Source organism: Stegodyphus dumicola, chromosome 10, assembly GCF_044657685.1.
Source record: "Stegodyphus dumicola isolate Sdum_Otavi_A_Nest chromosome 10, ASM4465768v1".
Classification (NCBI taxonomy): domain Eukaryota; kingdom Metazoa; phylum Arthropoda; class Arachnida; order Araneae; family Eresidae; genus Stegodyphus; species Stegodyphus dumicola.
Window position 1 is genome coordinate 146,140,961 of NC_140777.1, and position 25,870 is coordinate 146,166,830.

The 25,870-nt window shown below is 35.3% G+C and overlaps 1 protein-coding gene across 1 annotated transcript; it reads left to right on the top strand.

Moving 5' to 3' along the window:
* Positions 1-19,401: 19,401 nt before the first annotated feature.
* On the top strand, positions 19,402-20,646 carry LOC118199693 (uncharacterized). Its single transcript, XM_085825157.1, has 3 exons — positions 19,402-19,474; positions 19,573-19,713; positions 19,810-20,646. Exons 1-3 carry the CDS (start codon positions 19,448-19,450, stop codon positions 20,644-20,646), a joined length of 1,005 nt encoding a protein of 334 aa, XP_085681283.1. The 5' UTR covers positions 19,402-19,447.
* Positions 20,647-25,870: the final 5,224 nt, after the last annotated feature.

Genomic DNA, 25,870 nt, shown 5'->3' on the forward strand with positions numbered 1-25,870 from the left:
CATATAACAATTTCTCCTTTTCCTGATCTTTCACTTTACGAAACAATCGATTATTCTTCAAGACGTAATTTTCAGTTACATATTTCTCTGAATTCGTTCTATCATTTATCTTTTTCTTTAAAATGTCTATTAATTTGCGTAATTCTGGATCTGAATGCTGAATCATAAGAATTTGTTCATCTATCGTTAGCGTTAAACAAACTTCCAAGTTGTTTTCAATTATAGAGTCTAAAGTTTCTTCTGGCTGATCAACTGGCGATCGGCTCAATGCATCTATGTGACTCATTCCTTTGCCTTGCCTGTGCTTTATTTCAAGATTGTATTCCTGGATCAGATTACTCCACCTTGCTATCTGAGGATTTGAAGTTTTCTTCGCGTTTAAATAAACTAAAGCTTGGCAGTCTGTAATTACCGTAAATCGGATTCCAATTAAAAATTGTCGAAGTCGTGTCAAAGTCCAAACTATAGCCATTAATTCTAATTTGCTTGAATGATAATTCTTTTCTGTTTCTGTTGTCCCTTTACTTACACAACTAAATGCCACTTTCTATCTTCACCATTTTGCAACAGCATTCCTGCCAGCCCTTTGTTGCTCGCGTCTGTGTGCACTTCAGTCTCTGCTTCGGGATTATATAATGCTAGTATTGGTTCATTAGTTAAATGATCCTTTAAAGTACTGAATGCTTCTTGCTGATCTTCGTTCCAACGAAATGTTTCATCCTTCCTCGTCAGTCTCGTTAGCGGCTCAGCTTTCTCTGCGTATTTCGGTACAAACCTTCTAAAAAAACTTGTAAGACCTAAAAATTGTTTAACTTCATGTTCATTGGTTGGTTTAGGAAAGTTTAATATGGCAAGTACTTTTCTTGGTCCAGGTTGCATACCATTTGATTTTATTAGAAATCCCAAATACTCAACTTCATCTTTTCCAAATTCGCATTTTGTCAGTTTCAATGTCAGCATTGCTTCTCTCAATCTATCAAATACTTTCCTAAGTTTTTCCATCATTTCTTCTCAAGATTTAGCTGGAATTAATATGTCGTCCAAATAGCACAATACTTCTTTATTAAGCAATGGACCTAAAACTTGATTCATAAGTCTCTGAAATTCTGCAGGTGCATTAGCCAACCCAAAGATCATACGTTCAAATTGACCAGTATCATCTGGAGTGATGAAAGCTGTTTTCAGTTTCGCTTTTTCAGTTAAAAGAATCTGCAAATATCCATGAGCTAAGTCCAATGTAGTGAAAACTTTACACTCACTAAGACATTCAAGAAGATCATCTATCCTAGGGAGTGGAAATTTATCTTTAACAGTTTGCGAATTCAACTTTCTATAATCTATCACTAATCGTAATTCACCTGTTTTTTTTTTTCTTTACGAGTAAAACTGGACTAGCATACGGAGATCTTGTTTCAGTAACATATCCATATTTCTTCCATTCATTTATTATCTTCTTTATAGAAGCACGCTCTTCGGCATTGGTTTTATACGACTTCATGCAAATAGGCTTACTCCCTTCAATTTCTTTAATATCCATTTTTGTTAAGTTTGTACACCCTAATTCCTCCATATTTAATGCAAAACAATCTCGATACTCATTTATCAAATGTAAAACTTCCTGTTTTCTTTCTGGCGTAATATTGTTATTAACTTTAATTTCTTCTAAAGTAATCGGTCTCCTAAACTTCTTAATTTCATTTATTATCAGTATTTCCTTTTGACTTGAACTTTTAGTTTTCTGATCTGAACTTGGTTCAACTAATTCTGCTACTTCCGCTCTACCGATACATTGATTCTCTTTCAAAATTAGTTTTCGATCGCTGTAGTTAGTGACTGGTATCACTGTTTCTCCCTGTATTACTTCCAATAATGAGCCCAACTCATCTTCCGATCCACTTATTAAAACATAACCGTTATTTATTTCATCACTTTTAACTTTCACGAAATTAACCGTATTACGATTTGAGTTTCTTGGGAAGCCTTCAGTTTAATTCGCGGAGTGTTGCTATCATTTTGCAACTGTGAAAATGGGCAGTCATTAGCATAGCGTATGTGCAAGGTATTACCTATCTTGGCGTATGCAATATGCGGTAAATCAATCCATGTTCGACCAACTAATAAGTCGCATGGTTGCGTTTCATCTCTTACAATTAGAACTGTAATGTCCTTTCCTTCCACATTATCAATCTCTAAGTTAACAGTTACTTTTCCCAATGTTCTAGCGGCTGGTTTATTCTGGTTCCCAAAGCCAAACAATTCCTCCACATCAGGTTTTACAATAAGATTCAGTCTCTTAGCCGCAGACTGTTTCAATAAACACGAACTAGAACCCGTATCTATGATTGCAGTAATTTCTTCTCCATTATTGATGCGAGCATACTTTAAATATACAGCTGGTGAAACACCTGAATTCTGGTCCACGGATAAATAATTTTTAACATTTGTCAAGTCTGGATTCTTAGACGTACACTTTTTTAAAGTATGACCCTTTTCATTACATTTCCTGCAAATAATTTCTTTTTTAGGCTGAGGACAATCCGTCGCTATATGTCCATAATCTTACAATTGAAGCATTTCGGCTCACCCTTTTCATTGCGGATGCCAAATTATATTCCCTTTTCCTTTCGTCTGTTTTATAAAATTTATCTCTCAGATTGTATTTATTATCAAAACTGTTTTTAAAATCCACTTTGAAATTACCATCTGTCTGCATGGAATCTTTAACATTTCTTTGTCTTGAATACTGATTATAGGATCCTTCATAAAATTTAGAACCAGATTTGGGCTTAAAATTATGCCTAAAAGTTTTATTTTCTACTTGAAGTACTTTTATCCCTGCCCGAATATTTTCATATTCATCTAGTTTTTCAGCCAACTCTTCAGGATTAATGAATTTAGACCAATCATCAATGAAATGGTCTCGGATAGCAGCGGGGACCCTCTTCTTTAATTGATCAGTAATAATAAGTTGTTTTAAAGAGTCAAAATCTGTTACATTTAATCCAGCAAGCCACTCTTCAAAATAATTTTTTAATTCAAACGTGAAGTCCTTCCACGTATTACGCAACGTTTTAATATGATCAACGAACTTTTGCCGAAACTGTTCAGGGCTTAACTTAAATTTTCTCAGTAGCAGTTGTTTAACGTGCTTATAGTCGTTAGCTTTCTCTTCTGATTCACGGGCAATTAATTGAGTTATTTCATAAGGCAATAGACCCAACAGCTGAGAAACCCAGTTTTGTTCTTCTAACCCAATACGTCGTGCCTATCTTTCAAATAAAACTAAATAAAAACTTATATCACCTTCATTCAAATCATACTTATGCATTAATTTACTCATATCACAAATATTACTTCTACTAACATTAGAAGAAACAGAATCATTTACATTACTACTTCTGATTTCCGCTTCTATTTTCAATTTTTCAAGTTCAAAAGTTCTTTGCTTATCTCTTTCTATAATTTCCATTTCAAATGCTCTTTGCTTATCTTTTTCTATAATTTCCATTTCGAATGCTCTTTGCTTATCTTTTTCTAAAATTTCTAACTTTTCCCTGTCTAAACGATCATTTATAATTCTATCTAGCATTTGTTTAGTAAAGTCTTCGTTATAATTCTTTCTATTCAAAATCATATCTCTTAAGCCTACAATTTTAATATCAGAAGGGACATCTACATCAAGTTCCAAAGCAAGTTCTTTTAAATCACATTCTTTGCCTCTTGCCAAATAAGCCATCTTAGACTTCAATTTTCAAATACTAATACAATAATTATACTTAAGTTCTTTCCGTTTAATACTTAGACATAACATAAACAGTTTATAAATTCACGTACCTTTCTACTTTCAGTTTTGGCGAGTTTCCACATTCAGTTTAGGCTTAGCGTACGTTAAGGCAATACGTTGTTAAATCTAGATAATAATTCTAGTTTATCCCACTTCTGAAATGTTAGCATTTAATTAGTTCCTTTATTAAAAACACATTCCGTCAAACATTAATTGTTAAATACTTGCTTTATTCAGAAACATTACCGTCAACATTACTGCTCAAAAAAACTACAGTTCAAATTATTATCGTTCTGAAAAAAAAAACTGTTGTTGCCAATCGTGAAAATACATTTTAAATAAAATTAATACGTTGCGTTTACACTAACCTCACCGCGTTCGAAAATACCGCTGATAATTTAGAAAACTTCTGAATATTACGTTGAAAGATTAACAATCTGCCGAGGCAAGCACACAGGCCGAAACGCGTGGTTCTTCTAACTAGCCACCTCCACTCTCGTGAAGCAAGAAAGCACTCTTTCGAACTCGTTTCCCTTCTATTTAACTCAGAATACTTCCGCTGACTATTTTGAATACTTTGCGCGTTCTACTAAAATTTACATACTCTGGCATTGGCAATTCCAGGGGAAAGTAAGGCTTGACAGGAAAGATAGTTTAAACTTAAAATAAACGTTAGTTAAAATAAATATAAACCCTACATTTGCCGCTGCCAGAATTTGGTAAACTTGGAAGCAGGTCCTAGAAACGACCTGTTGAAAAGTTTCCACAATTCTGAACTAAAATTTAAGAGCCTCGTTTACATAAAAAAACTGTTTTCTCACAGAAGTAAGAATAAATTTCTGTAAATACTTATTTAACCCTCTCTTCTTACAGCAACCTTTCCTGGACTTCAGCAAACAATCTGTTCTTTTCCTTCCTGCATCTGGAAGGAATAAGTATCAGTATCTTTCTAAATACATTATAATTAACACTTTCTTGACACTGAATAAGTTTTTGTTTTTGATCGATTTATTTTCCTTAGGTACTGCTTAATTCACATTCATTCAAATATTCAAACATGAATTTAACTTTACCCTGGCTCTCCACCATGTGTGGTGTCAAACGGGAATATTCGTGTTTTAGTATTGCAACACTTCCCCTAACCACAATGATTTGTTAGAATTCAACGACCAAATAGACACACCTTACTCGACATTCTAAAACTCGATTAGCTATTTTAACATTCTTAAAATTCAAGTGTAGGTAAAGCACCCTAAAAAACACATTCATTCTAACTTCCCCCTCATTCATCTTTAGACATGCAGGCTTTCGCTCTAAAGCATGATTTTATCTACAGTTTAATACTTAAATTTGAATTCATTTCTTTTGAGCATTTACTTTTAGCATCTAAAATTTTATACTTCTAGACTAAATTCTACTTTTACATAACTTTCAAGTATTTACGTATATTTGCAAAATTCTAATACATATGATTTTTACAATTTACCATAAAATGAATAAGAGAAAATAAATTTTTACTTCACGCTTTCTTCGCAAGCTGGCGGCACTGAAACTAAATTTCTTATTAATACAAGAATACGAAGTTATTTTTATCTTCGGCCAAATTTTGGCTTTAACATAACAGAATTAGTCTTTCGACCAACAGAAACTGCTTGTTCTTAGATTTTATACTTAAAGAAAATAATACTTTTGCCTTAGCTAAATAAAGTAAAACAAAACTAAGTCTCAACCGAGACAAATTGACTTCCGTCAAAACATAGAACTTTCTATTTACGCATAACATTTCGGAACAAAAAAATTTTGTAGAAGATTTTAACTTATCTTTGAGTATTCGATGATTGGAACTCCGACATCCTCTTCTGGCAGAACTGCTCCCACGATATGGAATTCATCGACGTCAGTCGTCTCCTTTGTGTCCTTCGAGTTTCGTCCATGTTGTTTTTTCTTTTTCGCCCTCTGTATGCTGGCCTCTTGTAGTGGTAGTCGCCGGGTTGCTGCTGTCTTTTTCGTTTTGCCCCTGGACGGCTGGTCTTGGCGTCCTCCGGTCTGGAATCGTGCCTGAATTTCTTCTGTTGATGGTGGTCTTTTCGTTCCTCCTGCTGTCTTTTCGTTCTCGGGAACGGCGGCCTTGTTTGCACCTGACTCTCTGGCCCTGGAAGCAATTTCCTCGATGCAGAATTTCTACTGCGATACGTTGTAACTGGTGTTTTCCTCTTTACCAAGGTTTCTTTACGCGGCGACTTTTCTTTCTTGTATTTCTTAAATGCTGGAGTCTAAAAGTTTTCATTTCTTCTTTACGGTACCGTCGCATGACTTGTAGCAGGGCTAGGTTTCTCTTCAGTTCCCTGCTTCTTGGGTCGTGGAGCGGGTGAGGTTACTTCTGGACCTTCTACTTCTTTTACGCTTGAGTCCTGCAAGAAACTTTTAAGGATTTCAAAATCATTTTGATTATAATATTTTATTTTTTCAACTGGTCGGGACTTGCTTTACAGATTTCCCCGATCTTGTTCTTAAGGTACAATACGACTCCCTTTATTTCCTGAATTACATAGGGGCCTTCAAATTTTGGAGCTAACTTTGCAGTAAAATTGTCTGGGGCACTTGATAAAGAAAATTTCCGCTTCAACACTTTATCCCCAACTTTAAAATCTGCTTCACTGCGTTTTCTATCATAGTATAATTTTTGTCTATATCTTGCTGTATCCGAGCTTTTAACCGCCTGGTCAATAAGTGTTTGCACATCTTTCTGTTTAAATTCTTGCTCTCTTTGTTGCATAAAGAATAATTTATCTAATGGCGTAATTAACTTCCGTCTTAAAAATAATTCTGCTGGGGTTTTTCCCGTAGTATCGTGATTTGCCGTTCTTAAAGCATAAGCTAACTCATTTATGTAGCCATCCCAGCGCTTGTGATGTGTGCTCACGTAACTGCGAATTATTTTTACTATGTTTTTATTCACTCTTTCTGCTATGTTTGCCTGTGGTCTATACGGAACCATTTTGATATGGCGTATGCCAAGTCCATTGCATATGTTTTCAAATATTTGACTAATGAATTGTTTTCCGTTATCGCTAATGACTTTTATCGGTGCACCGTATTTTAAATGTATCTGTGTAAGAATGCATCTGCGACTGTTTTGGCTGATGCGCGTTTAAGTGGAACAATTTCTGTCCATTTTGAAAAATGATCTACAATTACTAAAAGAAAACGGTTTTTATTTAACTCGCTCTGGGGGAAAGAACCAAGAAGATCTATGCCTAAAATTTCATTCGGAAATGTAGCGCGAATGCTATTTAAGTACCCGGCCGAGCTGTAATTAATATCATTTATTAATTGACATTGATTGCAGGACCTGACATACGCAGTTACTATTTTGTATAATTGCGGGAAATATACCACCTCGCGTACCCTTTTTAAAGTCTTTCTGAACCCTAAATGACCCGCTGTTTTCGCGTCGTGTAATTCCTTCAAAATGCTTAACCGAAGCGAGGCTGGGATGACTGGTTTGTACTCAAGATTTTCGTTTGTTGTTTTCGTATAAAATAATAAATTATCTATTATTTCATAGTTTTCTGCTCTATTTCTTATCGCATCGATATCTGTGTGCTCAAAGCTTTCGATTTCTTTCAAATATGCATAGATACTTCCAAATTCAGGATCAGCTTTCAATTCAGCAGGAACTGTTTCTCTAGAATCTAAAATTTTTGAAGTCAACACAGCGCATTTGAGTTCATTTCCTTCATCGTCCAGTTTTATACGAGAAAGTGCGTCAGCTACATTGTTTTCTTTACCCGGTTTATATTTAATTATGAGATTATATTCTTTACGTTACAGGTTAGCTCAGGAAATCTTTCACGAAAACATTTATCCTATGAACAGATGGGCATGATTATATGGCAGTCGAATTTGAGCCCTTCTGTACGGCGATCAGTTACTAATCACTTACTTGTCTCTGAGGAACTAATCAGAAATATCAAGTTATAAAAGTATTCTATTAAATTCATCGATAGTTCTTAGCATAGAAATAACTATACTTTGAAACTGCAAAAGAAAAAATACTTTTTGATCTATTACACTATTATATTAGTAATGAATGATGTTTAGTGCTGTGCAGTAATAAGTAACAATATTTTTTTTAAACAAACGAAATTTTAGTTTACAGACGCAGTTAAAAACTAGTCTGTATGAGGTTTAACTTGCTTTAATCTGAATTTATAAACAGAAGAATAATTTTATTGGACTAAATTAAAATGATTTAATTTTTTAATTAAACGCGTTCTTTAAACTCAGCAGTTTTATTACTTTATTTTATACTATAAATAACAATTGAAATTGAAAATCTAAAAACTTTGTTTCAATCATTATCATTTTTCGTAAAACTGCTTCTCAAATTTTCTTTTCTTTTGAGAAACCGAGCTCCGCTCAGAATGTAACACCTCTAAGCACCTTTTCTGTAGCCGATGCCCCAAGAAGATTTCTCTTTTGTTAACGTGGCAGATTTATGTGTCAGACCTTCACTTCTTTGTATCACCCTACAAGGGAAACCATGGAGGTAGGAACCATGAGGAAAACATCCCTTCACAACAAAGGACGCAGAATGCCCCCAACGGTTTTAATTGCTCCGTAATAGTTATATCCTTGAACAACCCCACAAAGTGGAAAGTACACGTGCTTGTTTTCTAATTTCCAGAATTCAGCTATTCTGCTAAACGTTAATAGCCGTTGTTCCAAATTCAGTTTCAGTTACGAACTGACTTGCGAACTAAAAAAAATTATCTCAGATATCTAAAAGACGAATTTATAGCAGAATAAATCAACGTATATTATCGGATTCGTCAGAAGATGAAGTAGCATTTAATAATGAAAATTTAATTACCCGGAAAAAAGGGAAACGGAAAGAATGTCACTCGGAAAATAAGGAACGGAAAAAGAGGAACTCTAAAATCTCGCCAAATAATGTCGCCGATCGGAGTTGCGGAAACCTGCCAAATTCTAATTTAACGGGCAGGTTTATAGCGGGATCTCTTGAGGGAGGTTTTAAGGGTAAGACGTTGAGCTGGCTGCAGCTCAGCAAGGTCATTTCGATAGCAGGTTTTCCCAATTCGGCTGCGGGAAAGTCGTATGTTCTCCCCCGCGTTTGCTTCATGGAGGTAAGAAAGGACCTTCCTACCTCCATGGTTTGCTTCACCCGTTTCCTTTAGAAAACCGACCCACGTCACCCGGAAGGCAAGAATTCACTGGGAATCACTAAATTTCATCCATCCCTAACTGGAAGCTAACAGTTTGTTCACATTAAATTGTTGATAAATGACGAATTGTCGGTAAAGACAGCACGCGAAAGCTGCTTGTTTGCAGGACTAAATAGCTTAATAATTTGACAAGCTGTAAAAATTTAAACAGAAATATTAGCGTAGTATAGTCTGTTATTTTTTATTACGGTTTAACGAATCTAGCAATGAAATTATATTTTGCGTTCATTTATTATTAATCTATGCGTTATATGAAATATAATTTTCTAAATAGTGTTACGAATTTGGTATTTAAAAAGCTAATGTTAGTTCAATTATAAATTAAATGGTTTTATTTCTCGCGCAGTGCAACGCGTGACGAATATTAAAAGAAAGCTAAGCCGGAAAATTGAAAATACAAGAGCGCGTGCATTAAATAAATAAATATCTCTTTTTGATTTCGAGAAAGTACTGGAAAATTCTAGCGCGTGATTTTAAAATCTTATAAAAGGAGGAATACATCTCAGTTTGTAGTAGTTGCTTAGTTTGTTGTTGTTTAGAAAACTATTGAAAACTACTGATTGTAGCGAATTCGCGGATTAGCGTTCTTTAGCTGTTTTGAATTACGTTCTATTGACATTTGAGTAGTTAAAAGAAAACTACTGTGAGATATTGTAATACTGCATGATAATTTGAGAAAATTCAAGCATTTTTGTTGTGATAATAATAAATTTTTGTTCATTTTTCATCGGACTTGTGCATTCATTTCATAACGAACCCGTACGCACGCAACAATACTAACGATTTATCATCAGTTAATTTATAAAACGAAAGATATTTTATAGTATCAACTGTTTTTTCACTTTAACGGTTTATCATTAGCTTTTTTCCCCTCTTTTTTTTTTTTTTTTTTTTTTTTTTTTTTAAAGTCCGAAGAGACTTTGTTCCTGGAGGACTATTCTTCTCGTTTCGCGATTTTGCGTTGAATCACTATAAACGGCGATTCACTTTTCAAAATGTTGCCATCGAATGTTAGAGTCCTGCATTATATTTGAAGAAATTAAATAATGAAAAATCTGCATAAATGTATGTATAGTTCTCGCATTGTGATAAAACAACGGTACATAGAGCCATCGAATTTTGAATAACGTAATCCTCCTGCGAATATGTGCATCTGGAAGCCCAAATATGAAATTTCTTTTATTAGTTATTTCATATTGTGTAAAACTTTAACGAATTTTTGATTAACAAACTCAACGATTTAAAAGCGAGAAATGGCAACATTATATGAAAAAAAAAATTATCTCCATCGCGCGGAACTGTGTATCGGAATTTCTAAAGATATGTTCATTTTAAAATTATTTTGCGACATTGCTATTGAAATGAATTTTATGGTTGAAGTGCAAAGAACATGATATTTAATAAATAAAGGTAACACACAAAAAATGCCCCTTTGGACAAAATTAATACCTGAAACCTTTCAAATTTTTTTTGTTATTAAGTTTTTTACTTTCTTGTACGAAGTAAAAAGGAAGTATTGTAATCGCGAAAAGCTTCAGGCAGCATATTTCAACGAAAATATCCACTTTGACCGCTTTCGAATGCAATTTAACGATGATTTTGCGTGATATCTGTACGTAAGGACAGAAGAAAAGACTCTTTCCTCGAAAAAAACTAAAAAAACTGCTTTAAAATGAATTCTGAAGAGAATTTTTCGTAGCGTCTCTACGAACGTATGTACGTACGTGCGTACGAAAGTATGTACGTACGTGCGTACGAAAGTATGTACGTACGTGCGTACGAAAGTACGTACGTATCTCGCATAACTCAAAAACGAGTAGCCTCAGAACGTTGAAATTTTGTATATAAGACTACTATAACATGTAGATGTGCACCTCGTATTTTGGTTTCAATCGGTGGCGCCAAACGTATATAAATATATTTTAAAATATATCCACTCTGTTACCCGGCTCAGTGATTTCAGTTTCTTTACTCTTATATGTTTGTAAATTGTACATTTTTTGCTTTAAAAATGATTGAATTATGTTGTTTTTATCTTCCGGTTAAAGTTTTTATGCCTTTCGTAATTCTGGAAGCAATATTTGTACAATTATCAACAATTTAAAAGTTTTTTAAGTGCGGATAAGTTTTAAATAACATGGCGGACATATTTCTTTACATTTGAAACAGCAGAATTGTAGATTTGTTGCCAATCTGGAGAGACTAAGCTTCGCAACACAAAAATAACGCCTTCATTTATTATTGCGAATTAAATCATGCTTAATCCTTTCTGGAATTTTTTCGAGGAAATAAGTGTTTAAGATTTACTTCGTAATTTTTAATACAGATATTTTGAGTTTTTATGTATTTTTGCCTTGTCGCGAAGTGAAAACTGCATTAATTCAATGAGAAATACTCAATCGTCTGTGAAAAACTGTTTCTTTTTCGTTTTGTTTGCTTCTAGCTTTCTTATAGTATTTAAGAGAACATGTGGCAACGATTAGATAATTCTTTAAATGATGTAAATTTTGTGCATTCTGAGTTATAATATGAACGAAATATAATACTGTTAAGTAAACCTAGCGCCAGAGTGACGCTATGGTAAACAAAGTGAATTTTAAAGAATGCATTTATTCTATTGTGGTTTATGCGCTGTCGGCGAAGTAGGTTTTATTCAATCTAATAAGTTAAATGAAATGAAAGGAAAAATACGTATAATTTAATATTCCGTACAAGGAAGTCATGTGGTGTAAACATCAGATTTTTTTAAATATGAATGTTGGACCCTCAGCCGACTTCAACTTGGCCACTACTTAGGCCAGAAGTAGTTGTCACTTTATTATGCAGGCAGCTAATAGGTGGCCCACCTTTTCCTCCCATGAAGGGACGGACAATTAGAACTATATATTTCCCTGGATTCGAACCCAGGCCAGGGCCCACCAGAGGCTGAGCGGTAAAATATCGGAACACTGGGTGTAGTTCGGTCTGAGGTTCGAATCCCGCGAATGGGCGTTTTCGTGGTTTTCCCCATGTGTAACGCGCCTACGAGCCAGTTCCCCTTAGAAAGTTCTCCAAGAAGGCATCCCTTTCCTTAGGCACATAGCTCTAGTGTGCTTTGCCGTATTCCCAATACACCACCACCATGGAACCCAGGCCGTCAGGTATCGCAGTTGGCTCCCCTCTAACCACTACACTGTCTGGGCGGCATTAATCATTAGTTAGTTTATAGAATATTATATTCTATACTAATTAATATAGTTATTTTAAAATAATTACCTAAACCGGCTTGGCTAGTTTTTTCCGCGTCAAATACTTATTTATTCGAGGAATTAACTGAATTAAACGCTTTAACGGTAACATATATTTTACACTATATTTATTTTATATTATAATTTTTCCTATATATAAATATAGATACCGGCATACACGCAATCGAATCGGCTTAATGTATTTTCATTTATAGAATAATGCACTTCAGAATGTGAACAGTGAACTTTCTTCTGGTGATTATCTTCCTATGATGATCAGTATTTCTGAGAACTTGGACATCGGTGTTGAGAGCTATTTCTTTAATTCGCAAAAGCCCAAAATCTTATGAACCTGTGTTAATCATCTTAGAAAGGATTTACTGTGCTTTCCGACTCTAACTGTAGCAATTTATTGGTATGAAAACATTTCGTGTAGTAGAATATAATCCATTCATGCGAGCCCTGTCGGAAGAATAATTTAATAAAGAAGCAAAATTATCATTGTATTCAAAATTGCATTTTTCGAGCGAGGTAGCAAGGAGTTCTGACTTTCTTATCGGTTAAATGTTGGTATTTCTGATTTTTAACGTGCTAATTTGACATTTATTTTATTTTTTTTTATCCCAAAGGGGCGTTAGACCCAAAAAGATATTAGTCTCAAAATGGCATTTTGCGTGGTTTCACTTTCTGTGTTGTTTCCCTTTTCAAAGAGTTGCTGCAAAATATTGCCATGCATTATATTTAAAGAAACTAAATAATGAAGATTCTGCATGAATGTTTTTCGCATTTTCCAAAAACAACGGTACCTAGAGCCATTCAATTTTGATTAACGTAGTCCTCCAACCGAACATGAGCACTTGGAATCCCGAATTTGGAATTTGTTTTATTAGCTATTTCCAATTTTGTAAAACTTTAGCGAATTTTTTATTAACAAACTTATTGATTTAAAAGCGTACAATGGGAACACTGTACGAAAAAAAATGTATCTCCAGCGCCCGAAACTGTGTATCGGAAATTCTTAAATTATGCTCTTTTTAAATATTTTGTGATATTGCTGTTGAATTGAATTTTATGGTTAAGTGCGAAGAACATTATATTTAATCAATAAAGGTACCACACAAAATGTTAAAAAAACATCCTTTTAGGCGTAATATAAAATATTATATGGGCGTAATATGTAATTTAAAGCTTTCAGATTTTCCTTTATTCTCACTCTCTCTCTCTCTTTTTTCATCCAAATATGAACTGTAATATTAACAAAACTGACGTGGGTTCCTACTTACGAAAGGAGTTGAAAATTCATTGATTAAGGGATAGAGGATTTCTGCTTTGGAAAGAATGCTTTTAAGGAGTCTTTATAAAGGAATTCTCGTAATTACTCTGCGTACTTGAAAAGCACGTAAACTCTATGCACTTATATCTATAACTTCGGAATACAGTGTCTAATCAACAAATTGAAAGAACGGTAGTGGTACTTACTGGATAAAATTGTATCTCCCATTAAGGCTTTTATTTATGGGATCGACATTCCACATCGATACTGCATATGATCGACAAGGCATAACGTCGACACATGTAAAGTCAACACTGACATACGAACGAGAGTTATCAGCACAAACGACATGGTAAAAAAGAAATTTTCATAATGGTATAATAATAAGTAAAAGAATTATTGCACATTTTTTACGTGCACAGAATCTTCACAGGCATACAGTCGATACCACATATAGTTTGCCTATATACGAGGGCCATCCAGGAAGTAGATTACGTTTCCGTCTGTGTCCGCTAGGAGCGGGGCTAGCGCGGCCATCTTGGGGTCAGAGCGTTGCGCAGCTCAGTCTGCATCTAGCCGTGCTAGTGAGAGGTTCGTGCTGTGCTCCGTTCAGATACTGTGACGGTTTGAAATGTCTGCGTTAATTGAAAATCCCGCGAGCTGCGAGGTGCGCTCAGTAATAAGGTTTCTGACTGCAAAAAACTGTAAACCGATAGAAATCTATCGGCAGCTTCGTGAAGTGTATGGGGACAACATTATCACTGAAGGTGGAGTGCGTCAGTGGGTCATAAGATTTCAAAATGGCCGAACCAATGTTCACGACGAAGATCGAAGTGGGAGACCCAGCATAGTGACCGCCGAACTTCTCGAAAAAGTCGATGCTAAAGTCCGTGAAAATCGAAATTTCACAATAACGGAACTTTCTTTGAGTTTTCCACAAATTTCGCGAAGTTTGTTGCACGAAATCATCAGCGAAAAGCTTGGTTACCACAAGTTTTGTGCAAGATGGATTCCAAAAATCTTGACAGAGGACCACAAAAATCAGCGAATGGCTGCAGCGTTGAACTTTTTGGACGCTTACCATAAGGATGGTGACTCTTTACTCGATCGCATCGTTACTGGTGACGAAACATGGGTGAAACATGTGAACTGTGAAACGAAATTGCAATCAATGCAGTGGGGGCACACAAGTTCTCCCCAAAAACCCAAGAAATGCATGCAAACAATGTCGGCAAGGAAGATGATGGCGACTGTTTTTTGGGACAGAAAAGGTGTAATTTTGGTGGACTTCCTGGAAAGAGGCACTACAATAAACTCTCAAAGGTATTGCCAAACTCTCCAAAAACTCAGAAGAGCAATTCAAAACAAGCGCAGAGGAATGTTGAGCTCTAAGATCTTGTTGATTCACGACAACGCCCGGCCCCACACGGCAAATGTTACTCGTAAAGTTCTTGAATCTTTTAAGTGGGAGTTGTTTCCTCATCCGCCGTACAGTCCCGACCTGGCACCGAGCGACTTCCACCTATTCCCAGCAATGAAGAAGTGGCTGGCTATGCAGCGTTTTGATGACGACGCACAGCTGCAAGAAGAGGTAACGAAGTGGTTGAAGGCGCAGGCGGCCGAATTTTTCGACGAAGGAATTTCCAAGCTCGTACATCGCTACGATAAATGCCTTAATTTGTATGGTGACTATGTAGAAAAGTAGTATTTGAGTGTGGCTTTCATCTGTATATAATAAAATTTGTTTCCTATACTTTGTTTATTTTTTTATTCCAAAACGTAATCTACTTTCTGGATAGCCCTCGTATAATCGTCATTTTCATAATGGCTAACCGTGTGTAAACAAGAAAATAAGAATTTGATACAATTAGCAATTTCCAGGGTATTATTAGCAATTTGCAGCTCATCAGCGCTCCAGCGGTAGCTTAACACTGATAGTTCGACAGGAGCTCAAATCCCAGCAAACAAGCTGGTTGCAAGATAATTTAGTTATTTCTTCACGTGTAAGGTAAATCAAGTTTCCTTTTCTCATACTTCATGAAAACCTCCAGGAAGGCATCCCTTCTCTTAGACAGACAGTTCACGTGCTTTGCCATGATTCAAATAACCAAAGAAGAAATGAGGAGAAATGCATTAGATACTAGCTATTGTAGGGATAGAACAATTAATAATAGATGTAGAAGAGCATTTTTGAAATCATTTCTTGAGTATCACTTCCGGGGATTGTAAATCACCGAGAGTTCTTAAATGTTAAATAACTTCAGTGCCTTTAATTGAGTCTGAAAATTGGAATGATGGAGTTGAATGTTTTGAATTTTAAAATTTGCGATTTGCTATGAAAGACGAATCTTCTGCTCAAGTGCTTGCAACAATTTTGAAAATTCAAAATTTGCGAATCTATGGGCGACGAGCGTGATTAATTACATCAAATGCTTCTAATAATTCTTCTAATAACTATTTTAGAGTTTAACATAAGAACTCTAAAATTGCGGGGACTGTAATAATCTAAAGATAGTTAGAAATACAACAAGATTTGACAGTTGAGGAAATTTGAAAAATACACTAATTATCATAAAAGATGAACAGAAAATAATTATAATGTAAGAAAGAAAAATTTTATCCTTTCTTTTTGTTTATTTTCACAATTTTAAAAAAAGTGATATAAATCTAAAATTTGGTTACTTAGGAAAATTGCTATAAATTAAGGATAAAACAAATCAGTGCTAGAATGGTTTTGCTTACGAACTGAGACTGCAACACATTTCAACCAGTTTTAACCAGCTTCAGATGTTAAAAATTTCCATAATTAAGATCTTCTTATTGTAAATGCACAAAATTTAAATCTTGGGATAAAATTAAATAACTTCGGCATTTAAAGTCCAAATGTTGAAAAATATCATAATTAAGAATTTTTAAATTTTTGCAATAGCATACGTGCAAAATAATGATCAACAATTGATTCAAGGCTTTCATACGAATACAAAAATTCGAATGGAATGTAAAAGATTATTACTATTCTAATTTATATTGAAAGTTGTTACACGACCTTGAAAAATCAATATTATAATTTATAAGGCAGACATGTAACTGAAATTATTAAATGCCACAAAAATGCAAATATAATGAGACTTTTCTAATGCGACCACTAACGGCGGCTTCAAGCGATTTTTAGGCCACTTATATAGATGGTTGCATTAGAGAGGCAAATGTATAAAAGCCTGTTTATTTATGTTGTAGGAAACATTTTTAGAGTTTCCTACAACATAAATAAATAAACACGTCATGAGATTCTATGTACTTATATGTAAAACAGTTACAAATAATACGTCTTACTAAAACGATCTGACATATTTAGGTTTCTAAAATTATGTCAAAAATTTAAAAAAGGAAATCTAACAGAAAAAAATCCTGATTTGGTTAATTTAAAGCAGTTAACACAGTTTATGATAAATAAAACATTAATTAAAGCATCACAGGCTTCAGTATGAGAAAGGATTAGCATGATCATCAAATCAGATTATTTAGGTTATGGCAAAGTACCATAAGATTATCTGCCGAAGTGGATATGGATGCCTTCATGGAGGACTGTTTATAGCGAGGAGTTGATACAAAAATTATTTCATACGTCTGATAGAAACTGACTCGTATTTATGTTACACATGGAGAAAACCACGAAAATTTCCTGGTAAGCAGCACATCCGCCATGGTTTGAACGCTAGTCGAACTACCAATATTCAACGATTTTTACCTCTCGGTTGCTAGTGGTCGAAGGTCATTTAAGTTATTCTCTGAATTTCAAAGTTATCAATTTATGCTTTCTTACACGATTATTCATGCTCAGATTTTTGGAAATTAGAGATAAATTAAAAACTGGAATTCTGGATAACCAAGTTAAATAATTAAATTTATTTAATTTTCCGTTTTGATGCGTTTTAGATTATGAATACGAAAGCTCCCACGTATGATTTATTTGGAGCTCAATTTGGAGAGTAGAAGGAATAAGTTTCTTTAATTTGGTTTGGTTTATTTGACTATAACAAAGCGCACAAAAGTTATCTGCCTAAGAAAAGGGTTGCCTTCTTGGAGGGCTTCCTAAGGAAAATTAGCTCGTAATCACGTTATGTAAGGGGAAAACCACGAAAAGCTGCTTTGCTAGGAAGCGAACCCAGATCTAACAACCAGGGTATTCTGCAACTTAACCGCTCGGCCGCTTTTAAATTTCCATAAGCTTTACACGTAATTGTAATTAATATAACTACTATGAGTAAAAATCCTTTCTAAGATATCCATCCATGTTTACTCCTATCAGCGGCCAAGCGGTAAAGACGCTGAACACTGGTAGTTCGATCCGAGGTTCCAATCCCGCGAACGGGCTGGCTGCATGGACACTTTCGTGGTTTTCCCCATGTGTAATATGTATACGAGCCAATTTTCCTTAGAAAGTTCTCCACGAAGGCATCCCTTCCTTTAGATAGATAGCCCTCGTGCGCTTTGCCATAATTGAATAATCCTAATCCATCCATGTTTCTAGTTGATTTTTGGTATTCTGTGAAGATCATCACCCTAAAAAGATGATATTCAGTGCAAGTGTTTGTTTATACCTATAGAAATGCCTGTCACTTTTGGAAGTGATCGTCTTAGGTAGATGGTCACCATACGTTTATGGGCTGCCAGATGGTCCAGCTCTGAGTGGATTACGCATTCGTGCATTGTAAAATGTATTAAATCCTCTCTAAGACGATCATCCCCGCTTCTAATTATTTTGGTCTTTGGTGGAAGTGGTCGTGTTAAAAAAATAATGCTCGGCACAAGTGTAATTTCTACTCTAGGAAATTCTTTTGGAAGAGGTCGCCATAAGAGGGTTCATTGAATATTAAATGTTCAAATCCAGAACACGTGGTTGTGAATTCATTAATTTTGCGTAGAAACTTTAATTTTAATTGCAAAAATTATTTTTAAAACGGATTTTAACTGTATTTTGTATTTTAGATTTTCTGTATTTTACTATTTTTAATGACGATGTTTTGAATTTATTTATTTTTGTTTTGCCGCGAAGTGAGAACTTAATCGATTGAATGAGAAATATTATCTCTAATGAAATTCGAGGAAATAATAAGTTTAACTGAAGAGCAGCAAAAAATGTCTATAATTTAATAGGCCGTACAAGGAAGTTATGTGGCGTCCACATGAGATTTTTATTTTTAAAATTAATTTTCCACTAGATAATAAAAATATCAATCTACTTAAAAATGGTACATATATTAACAGTCAACTATCAAAGAAATCTGAGAAGTTATATTTATGATGATTTATGAAGTTATATTTATGGTTATTTGGAACAGAAGACGAAATCATTCATTATTAGTAGTAAGCGGAGGTAACCGGGAGCCCAAAGGATGCCGCGATGACGTAATAGAACAATGGATGACGCAACGGAGGCGTGGCCTCCGCCATTTTGAATTTCTCCGGAAATGACGACACCAGCGCCATCTTGTATCACGTGATGGAATGACATCATCAAACTTTCGTTTTTATGGTGTGGCAACGATCTTTTCAAAGTTTTTATTTTTGTGGCAACAACACTATTTTTTATGTTTATGGCAACGAACTCTTGAACCACGTGTTTGGAATGACATCATCTATTTCTTGTTGCGACATGTTGCTGTACAAAATGGCGTCTGCCGTATCACGCCTTTGTATGCCTCTGCTGAGGTGTATGGATACTTTTCTGTGAACCAATCAGATTCTTTGAAATATGACCTCACCGTTTCTTAACCAATCACCGTTCAGATGAAATAAAGAGTTCCTGCCCGATATAAGGTTATCCCGAGCAACGTTCCGCATTTCTTTCCTGCCTGTCGCCCTGAGTGTACGTACCTGCTTTTGCTTAGACAATCATTCTTCACTGCTTCGAATGGATCAGGCACGAAACCTCAGAGAGGTGAGTAACGTTTTGAAATATACCATTTTTTAGATTTTTTAATCTTTAAAAATAGTTGAATTTGCAATATGTTCTTAATTTGTCTTTACTTTTTTCAGATGGAAAACCTATTTCAGAAAGAACCTATGCCTTTGAACGATAAAGTGTTGAACCATGAAGACGGCACCCTAGATGTTCCCAGAGAATCAACTAGCTCTTGTATCAAAAGAAAAGCAGAAACATCCCATTTCGAGAAAAAAGTACGTATTTGCGAAAAGCTTATATATTAAAGTTGGTACTGTATGTGATCCCATTTTTATGTATTATATACTAACTGATTTAATTTTTTTTTTCAGCGCAAAGGACTCTTCACCGAAGAGGCTATTCCAGAGGAGCTCACTCACATGGGAGACAATGTCTTTGTGGGACCCAGCATTTACAAGGGAAAAGTGACTGTGCACATCCGAGAGTATGCCAAATATGGTAAAGCTTACTATCCGACAAGACGAGGAGTGAACTTTGAGCCGTGGTGTTTGAATGTTCTCGCAACCAACATGACAGTGGAGGAACAAGACCTGCTGACACTAAATCTGGAATTGCCCAAGAATTTTGTGGTCACGTATAAAGATTCTTACTTCACTCTGAAACAACTTTCTGCTCAAGGAGATGACAAACGTAGTCTCAGCATTACAACTACGCAATGGGAAGAACTGATGACCAATTTTAGCCGTATCAGTGACATTGTCACCAACCTCGTTTATCAAAACATGAACTTTTGTGAAGCCTACGAAAGCGTATCTGACGAACCTGTTAAGGAGGAAAACCTTCCAGAATCCTTCAATCTTTCCATGGGAAGAGCACGCCTCGAAACCATTCTAAAGATGTCGCTTGAAGAGCTTCTTAACCAACAAGAAGAACTAAAATATTCCCAGCGCATAGACTGTGAAGAACTTGTTCATAAGACAGAAACTGTTAATGCCATTGCTCTGAGATTCAATTCTGTTGACATCGCCAGACAATTTTACGGAAATATTTGGGGTGAAGAATCATATTTAATGTTACTGAAACCTGCTCACTACATTACCAAAGATTTTTTAAAATCTGTGTGTTTAAACCATGTACTCGACGAAGTAAAAAACACATTTTGTACTACGAATGGTGTCTTAGGTATTGAATACTATGAATATCTGTAAATTAATTATGATGTTCAATAAAAAAATGTTATTTTTATTTTACAATGGCCTCATTCTTTCAGACATTATTTAAAAGAATTAATCTGTAATGATTACTCACATAAATTATTTTCAAAATACCTGTTGACTTTTATAGAGTATAAATAGTGTTGTTATTCTTAAACATGTATCATTCATTATTCAGCCTTTGAGATGTTAAGTAACATTCATTTTTCTCTCTTGTTTTTTAGACCTATTTCTAGAATCTTAATATACGTGAAACTCTGGCATTATTTCCCTGTTCTAGTCAAACATATATAAATGAATATCAGTGTACGCTTAGATCATAACAACTGTTGCAATGAACGCAGGTCTGTCTCAGACCTATCGGGATCCACAGGTCTCCGCAAGTTTCGGGGGTGTTGCTGCTTTGCATCGTGCTTTAAAAGGTCGCGTAAAAACAAAAGACATCCAGAAATGGTTGCAAACCAAGGATTCTTATACTTTGCACAAGCCTTTGAGGCACAAGTTTCCCAGGAACACAGTCATCGCAGGAGGCTTAAACGAGCAATTTCAATCTGATTTAGTGGATATGCAATCCCTGGCCTCTTTTAATGATGGATATAAATATTTGCTGACCTGTATAGATATCCTTTCCAAAAACGCTTGGGCTATCCCTCTCAAAGATAAAACATCTGTGTCCATCCAATCCGCTTTCGAAAAGATATTTATGGAACGTACACCCGAATCATTACAAACAGATGCAGGGAAAGAGTTTACCAATAAACAAGTTCAAAATTTTTTGGAAAAGAGAAACGTTCGCTTTTTCACGACACATAATACAACCAAAGCTTCTGTCGTAGAACGATTTAATCGAACTCTAAAAACAAAAATGTGCAAATACTTTACCGAAATGAATACACGAATGTACATTGATGTGATTGATAAATTGATATCCAGTTATAACCATACATGGCATCGCAGTATTAAGACAGAACCTGTATCCGTTACATTACAAAATCAAGAAAACATCTGGAAAACGCTGTATGGTCAGCAACCAGTACAAAACCCTATTTCTTCAGATTTAAAGATTGGAGACACGGTGCGCATCAGCCGAGAAAAAATGCTCTTTGAGAAAGGATACGAACAAAATTGGACACGAGAAATTTTTACAATCTATAAAATTATTCGACGAATTCCTGTTGTCTATAAACTGAAAGATCTTGCTACAGAAGTTATACAAGGAACGTTTTACAAACAAGAACTTCAAAAGGTTTCGGACTCTGGTTATTATCCTGTAGAAAAAGTTTTAAGAAAGAAGAAACGTCGCGGGAAAATAGAATATTTTGTGAAATTTCAGGGGTACCCCGAAAGCTTCAATGCTTGGGTGGAGGATGTGAGAAGGGTATAAAAGGCCCGTACATTCTGCTTATCTGTCATTTGAACGAAACATGTCTTTCTTTATCACACTGATCAGCGACAGCTCCATGCGTTTTTTTCCAGACAACAAAATATCACAATTTACCACTCAGCTTCCTACTCCGATGGATTTACATAATCAGTGGGAATTATCTCTTGTGGACTTTATTTACCCTCACACGTGGTATAACGTCCGAAAAGACAATAATTTATTTGGATTTGATTTGGGTGATGGAAAATTGGAAGGTCGAAGAGTGCCTCCAAGATGTTATGAAACGATACCAGATTTATTAAAAGCCATGAAAATACCTTCCCATAAAAATAAGATTGAATTCAGTTATCATCCTGTTACGAAAAAAGTGACCATTAAGACCGACGAAAACTGCAAAGTCATTCTTCACGAAGGATTAGCTGAGCTTCTAGGATTCGAGCCGGGTGTTTACAAAGGATTGGAACAAAGTCCTTTTGTAGCCGATCCCAAAGTATCTTTTCCTGTCATGTATGTGTATTGTGATCTCGTACAGCCTCAAATCATTGGAGATGTACAAGCTCCGTTGTTAAAAATTGTCACGGTGGAAGGAAATGATGGGGATATCATAAACGCTCATTATCCCAGACCCTTTTACCTGCCAGTTATCCGTCAGCAGTTTCAGACTATACATATTGACATAAGACTTCACTCTGGAGATTTAGTGCCGTTCGAAAGAGGCAAAGTATTTCTTGTATTGCATTTTCGTCTGAGACAAATTCTATAAAAGAAGCCTTCATCTGCAAATTGATTTCATTTGAATTGTGTATGCAAGAATAGAAGCATCAAACATGCGGGTGCCTTACATATGTTGCACGAAAAAATTTGAAGATTATTATTTAGCTCAAACTGGAAATGGATTACCTTACTATCAAGGAACCATTTTACAGAAAGGTTATGGTATTGGTGGATTTTTTGCAAAGCTGTTTCGCAGTGCTATGCCGTTTTTGATGAGGGGGGCCAAAATAGTTGGAAAAGAAGCTTTACGGACTGGAACACAAATTGTAAACGATGTATTGTCGGGAGAAAATTTTAATGTGTCCCTCAAAACCAGATCTAAAGAAGCTGGAAAAAAATTAGCGAGGAAAGCAGTTCAGAAAGCAGACGAGATGATTGGTCACGGAAGGTTTAAAAGGAAGCGCAAAACCCCCAAACGCTTCATTTCGTCTAAAGCCAGGAAGGTGCAACGACGTGATATTTTTGACTCGTAATGGCTTTTCTGTTAAAAGATTCTCCAGAATGCGCAAAATCCGAATTGGATTTATTTTCGTTACCTCCCACTCAAACAGTGATAGAAAAAGGTCAGTGGGTTGAATTTCATCCATTAGCCAATGTGTCGGAAGGAAGTCCTGTTGAATTCAATGTTTCTGGAAGCGGAGACGACTACCTAGACTTATCACAGACACAACTCTATGTGAAGGTGAAAATTTTAAAAAGTGATGGCAAGCCAATCACGGCTGAAAGTAAAGTGGGACCTGTCAATCTCTTTTTACATTCTATGTTTTCTCAAGTGGATATTAGTTAAATGAAAGACTCGTTTCCACCAGTAACAACACGTATCCTTACAGAGCCATGATAGAAAAATTATTGAATCATGGTTTTGATACGAAAACGTCTCAACTGTCATCAGAATTGTTTTTCAAAGATACAGCAGGACGTATGAACGTTTTTGATATTCAAGACACTCAGCCGAATGAAGGATTCAACCAACGAGCAGAATTGTTTAAACTGAGTGCTTCGGTCGATATGATTGGCCGATTGCACTTGGATATGTTTCATCAGGAAAGACTTTTGCTGAATATGGTGGATATGAAAATTAAACTCATACGCAGCAAACCTGAATTTTGTTTATTGGGCGAAGGTGAATTTAAAGTTTTACTCGAACAAGCTTCATTGTTTGTACGCAAAGTGAGAGTCAGTCCAGGTGTTGTGCTAGGACATGCCAAAAGCCTAGAAAAATCAACAGCCAAATATCCTATTCAAAGAGTGCTCTGCAAAGCCTATTCCATCCCAACGGGAAATATGAGTTTTATTCCAAGACAATATTTTCATAGGTCAAATGCCTAATCGTATTGTGGTGGCATGTGTCGATAATGATGCCTTTAACGGAAACTATAAAAAGTCTCCTTTTGAATTCAAGCATTATAATATGAACTTTATCGGCGTTTATGTGGACGGGCAACCGGTACCTCATAATCCTCTTCAGCCTAATTTTGACAAAAATCATTTCATACGAGCTTATCAGAATTTATTTATGAATGCAGACGACAGAGGACTTTACCTTTCAAGATCAGAATTTTCAAAAGGATTATTTCGCTTCGACCTGTCACCTGACCTTTGTGATGGCTCTCATTTAAATCTAGTTCGACACAGCAACTTAAGATTAGAAATAAAATTTGGGACTCCCTTACAACAAACTGTTTCGTTATTAGTGTACGCTGAATTTGAAAATTTGATAGAAATCAATAAAGCTCGAAAGTTTTCCCTGTGCACTGGTGCTCAATACTGATAAACATGATGAAAAAGGAACTCATTGGCTAGCTGTCTACATTGCAGACAAACAGACTCTGGAATTTTTTGACTCTTATGGACTCCCGCCTGAAGTATATGGAAAAGATATCACATCCTTTGTCAAGAAATATCGTCATGTTTGTTGGAACAAGATTTCGCTTCAAAGTTTAACTTCTAATGTATGTGGACATTATTGTATTTATTTTATTATTAAACGCTGTCAAGGACTCTGTATGGAACTCATTGTATCACCCTTAGATGAAAAGAATCATGATTTCCAAATATTTCAATTTGTCAAAAAAAGATATGGTGTAAACATGATTTTTAAAAAATAAAGTTGTTTTAATTTGTAAAAATGTCTCTTGTGTTTCTTGTTTCTACACTTATTTAAACAAAATGAATAAATGTCTTATGCAAAAGGATTTTAGGTAAAGTATAAAAGTCAGTGTTTTCTTAACATGCTGTCATTTCCAAAAATGGAACTGCCCAAGTTCGTACATCCTTCTACTTGTCTTCTGAGCGGACCTACCGGTTCGAGTAAAACGGTTTTTGTGAAGAAATTGATAGATCATAAAATGTTCCATCCCATGCCGACCAATATTATTTATTGCTACGGAAGTTATCAACCTCTTTTTAATTCCATGAAAAACATAAATTTTGAAGAAGGATTACCATCTAACCTGCAGACTCTCCAAAATGCTTTACTTATCATAGACGATTTAATGTCTGAATTAGCAAGTGATACTCGCTTAAGCAAACTTTTTACAAAAGGAAGTCATCACCGAAACCTTTCAGTCGTTTTTATAACACAAAATCATTTTCACCAAGGCAAGGAGATGAGAAATATTCATTTAAATTCCCATTACTTTGTCCTATACAAAAATCCTAGAGATAAAAGTCAAGTTATGCATTTAGCTAGACAAATGTTCCCCGGAAAAGTAAAGGCCTTTCAAGAAATTTTTCAGGATGCTACTTCAACTCCATTTAGCTACTTGTTGATTGATTTACGACCTGAAACAAGTGAAACGCTTCGTCTTCGTACAGGTATCTTTCCTGGGGATAAATCGTACTATGTCTACCAGCCCCGATAGTTCATTTCAGTTTGAGACGTCGAATGGCTAATATGTCTTCTCCCATCGTGATCGATTTCGAAGGTTTTCAGTGGATGCCTCATTGTTACATTGTTAAAGAATTAGCTTTTTACACCGTGCATGAAGGATATCACAGTTGCTGGTCATTTTTACCTCCTCAGCCTTGGAAAACATTATCACGATCTCAGCAAAAGTG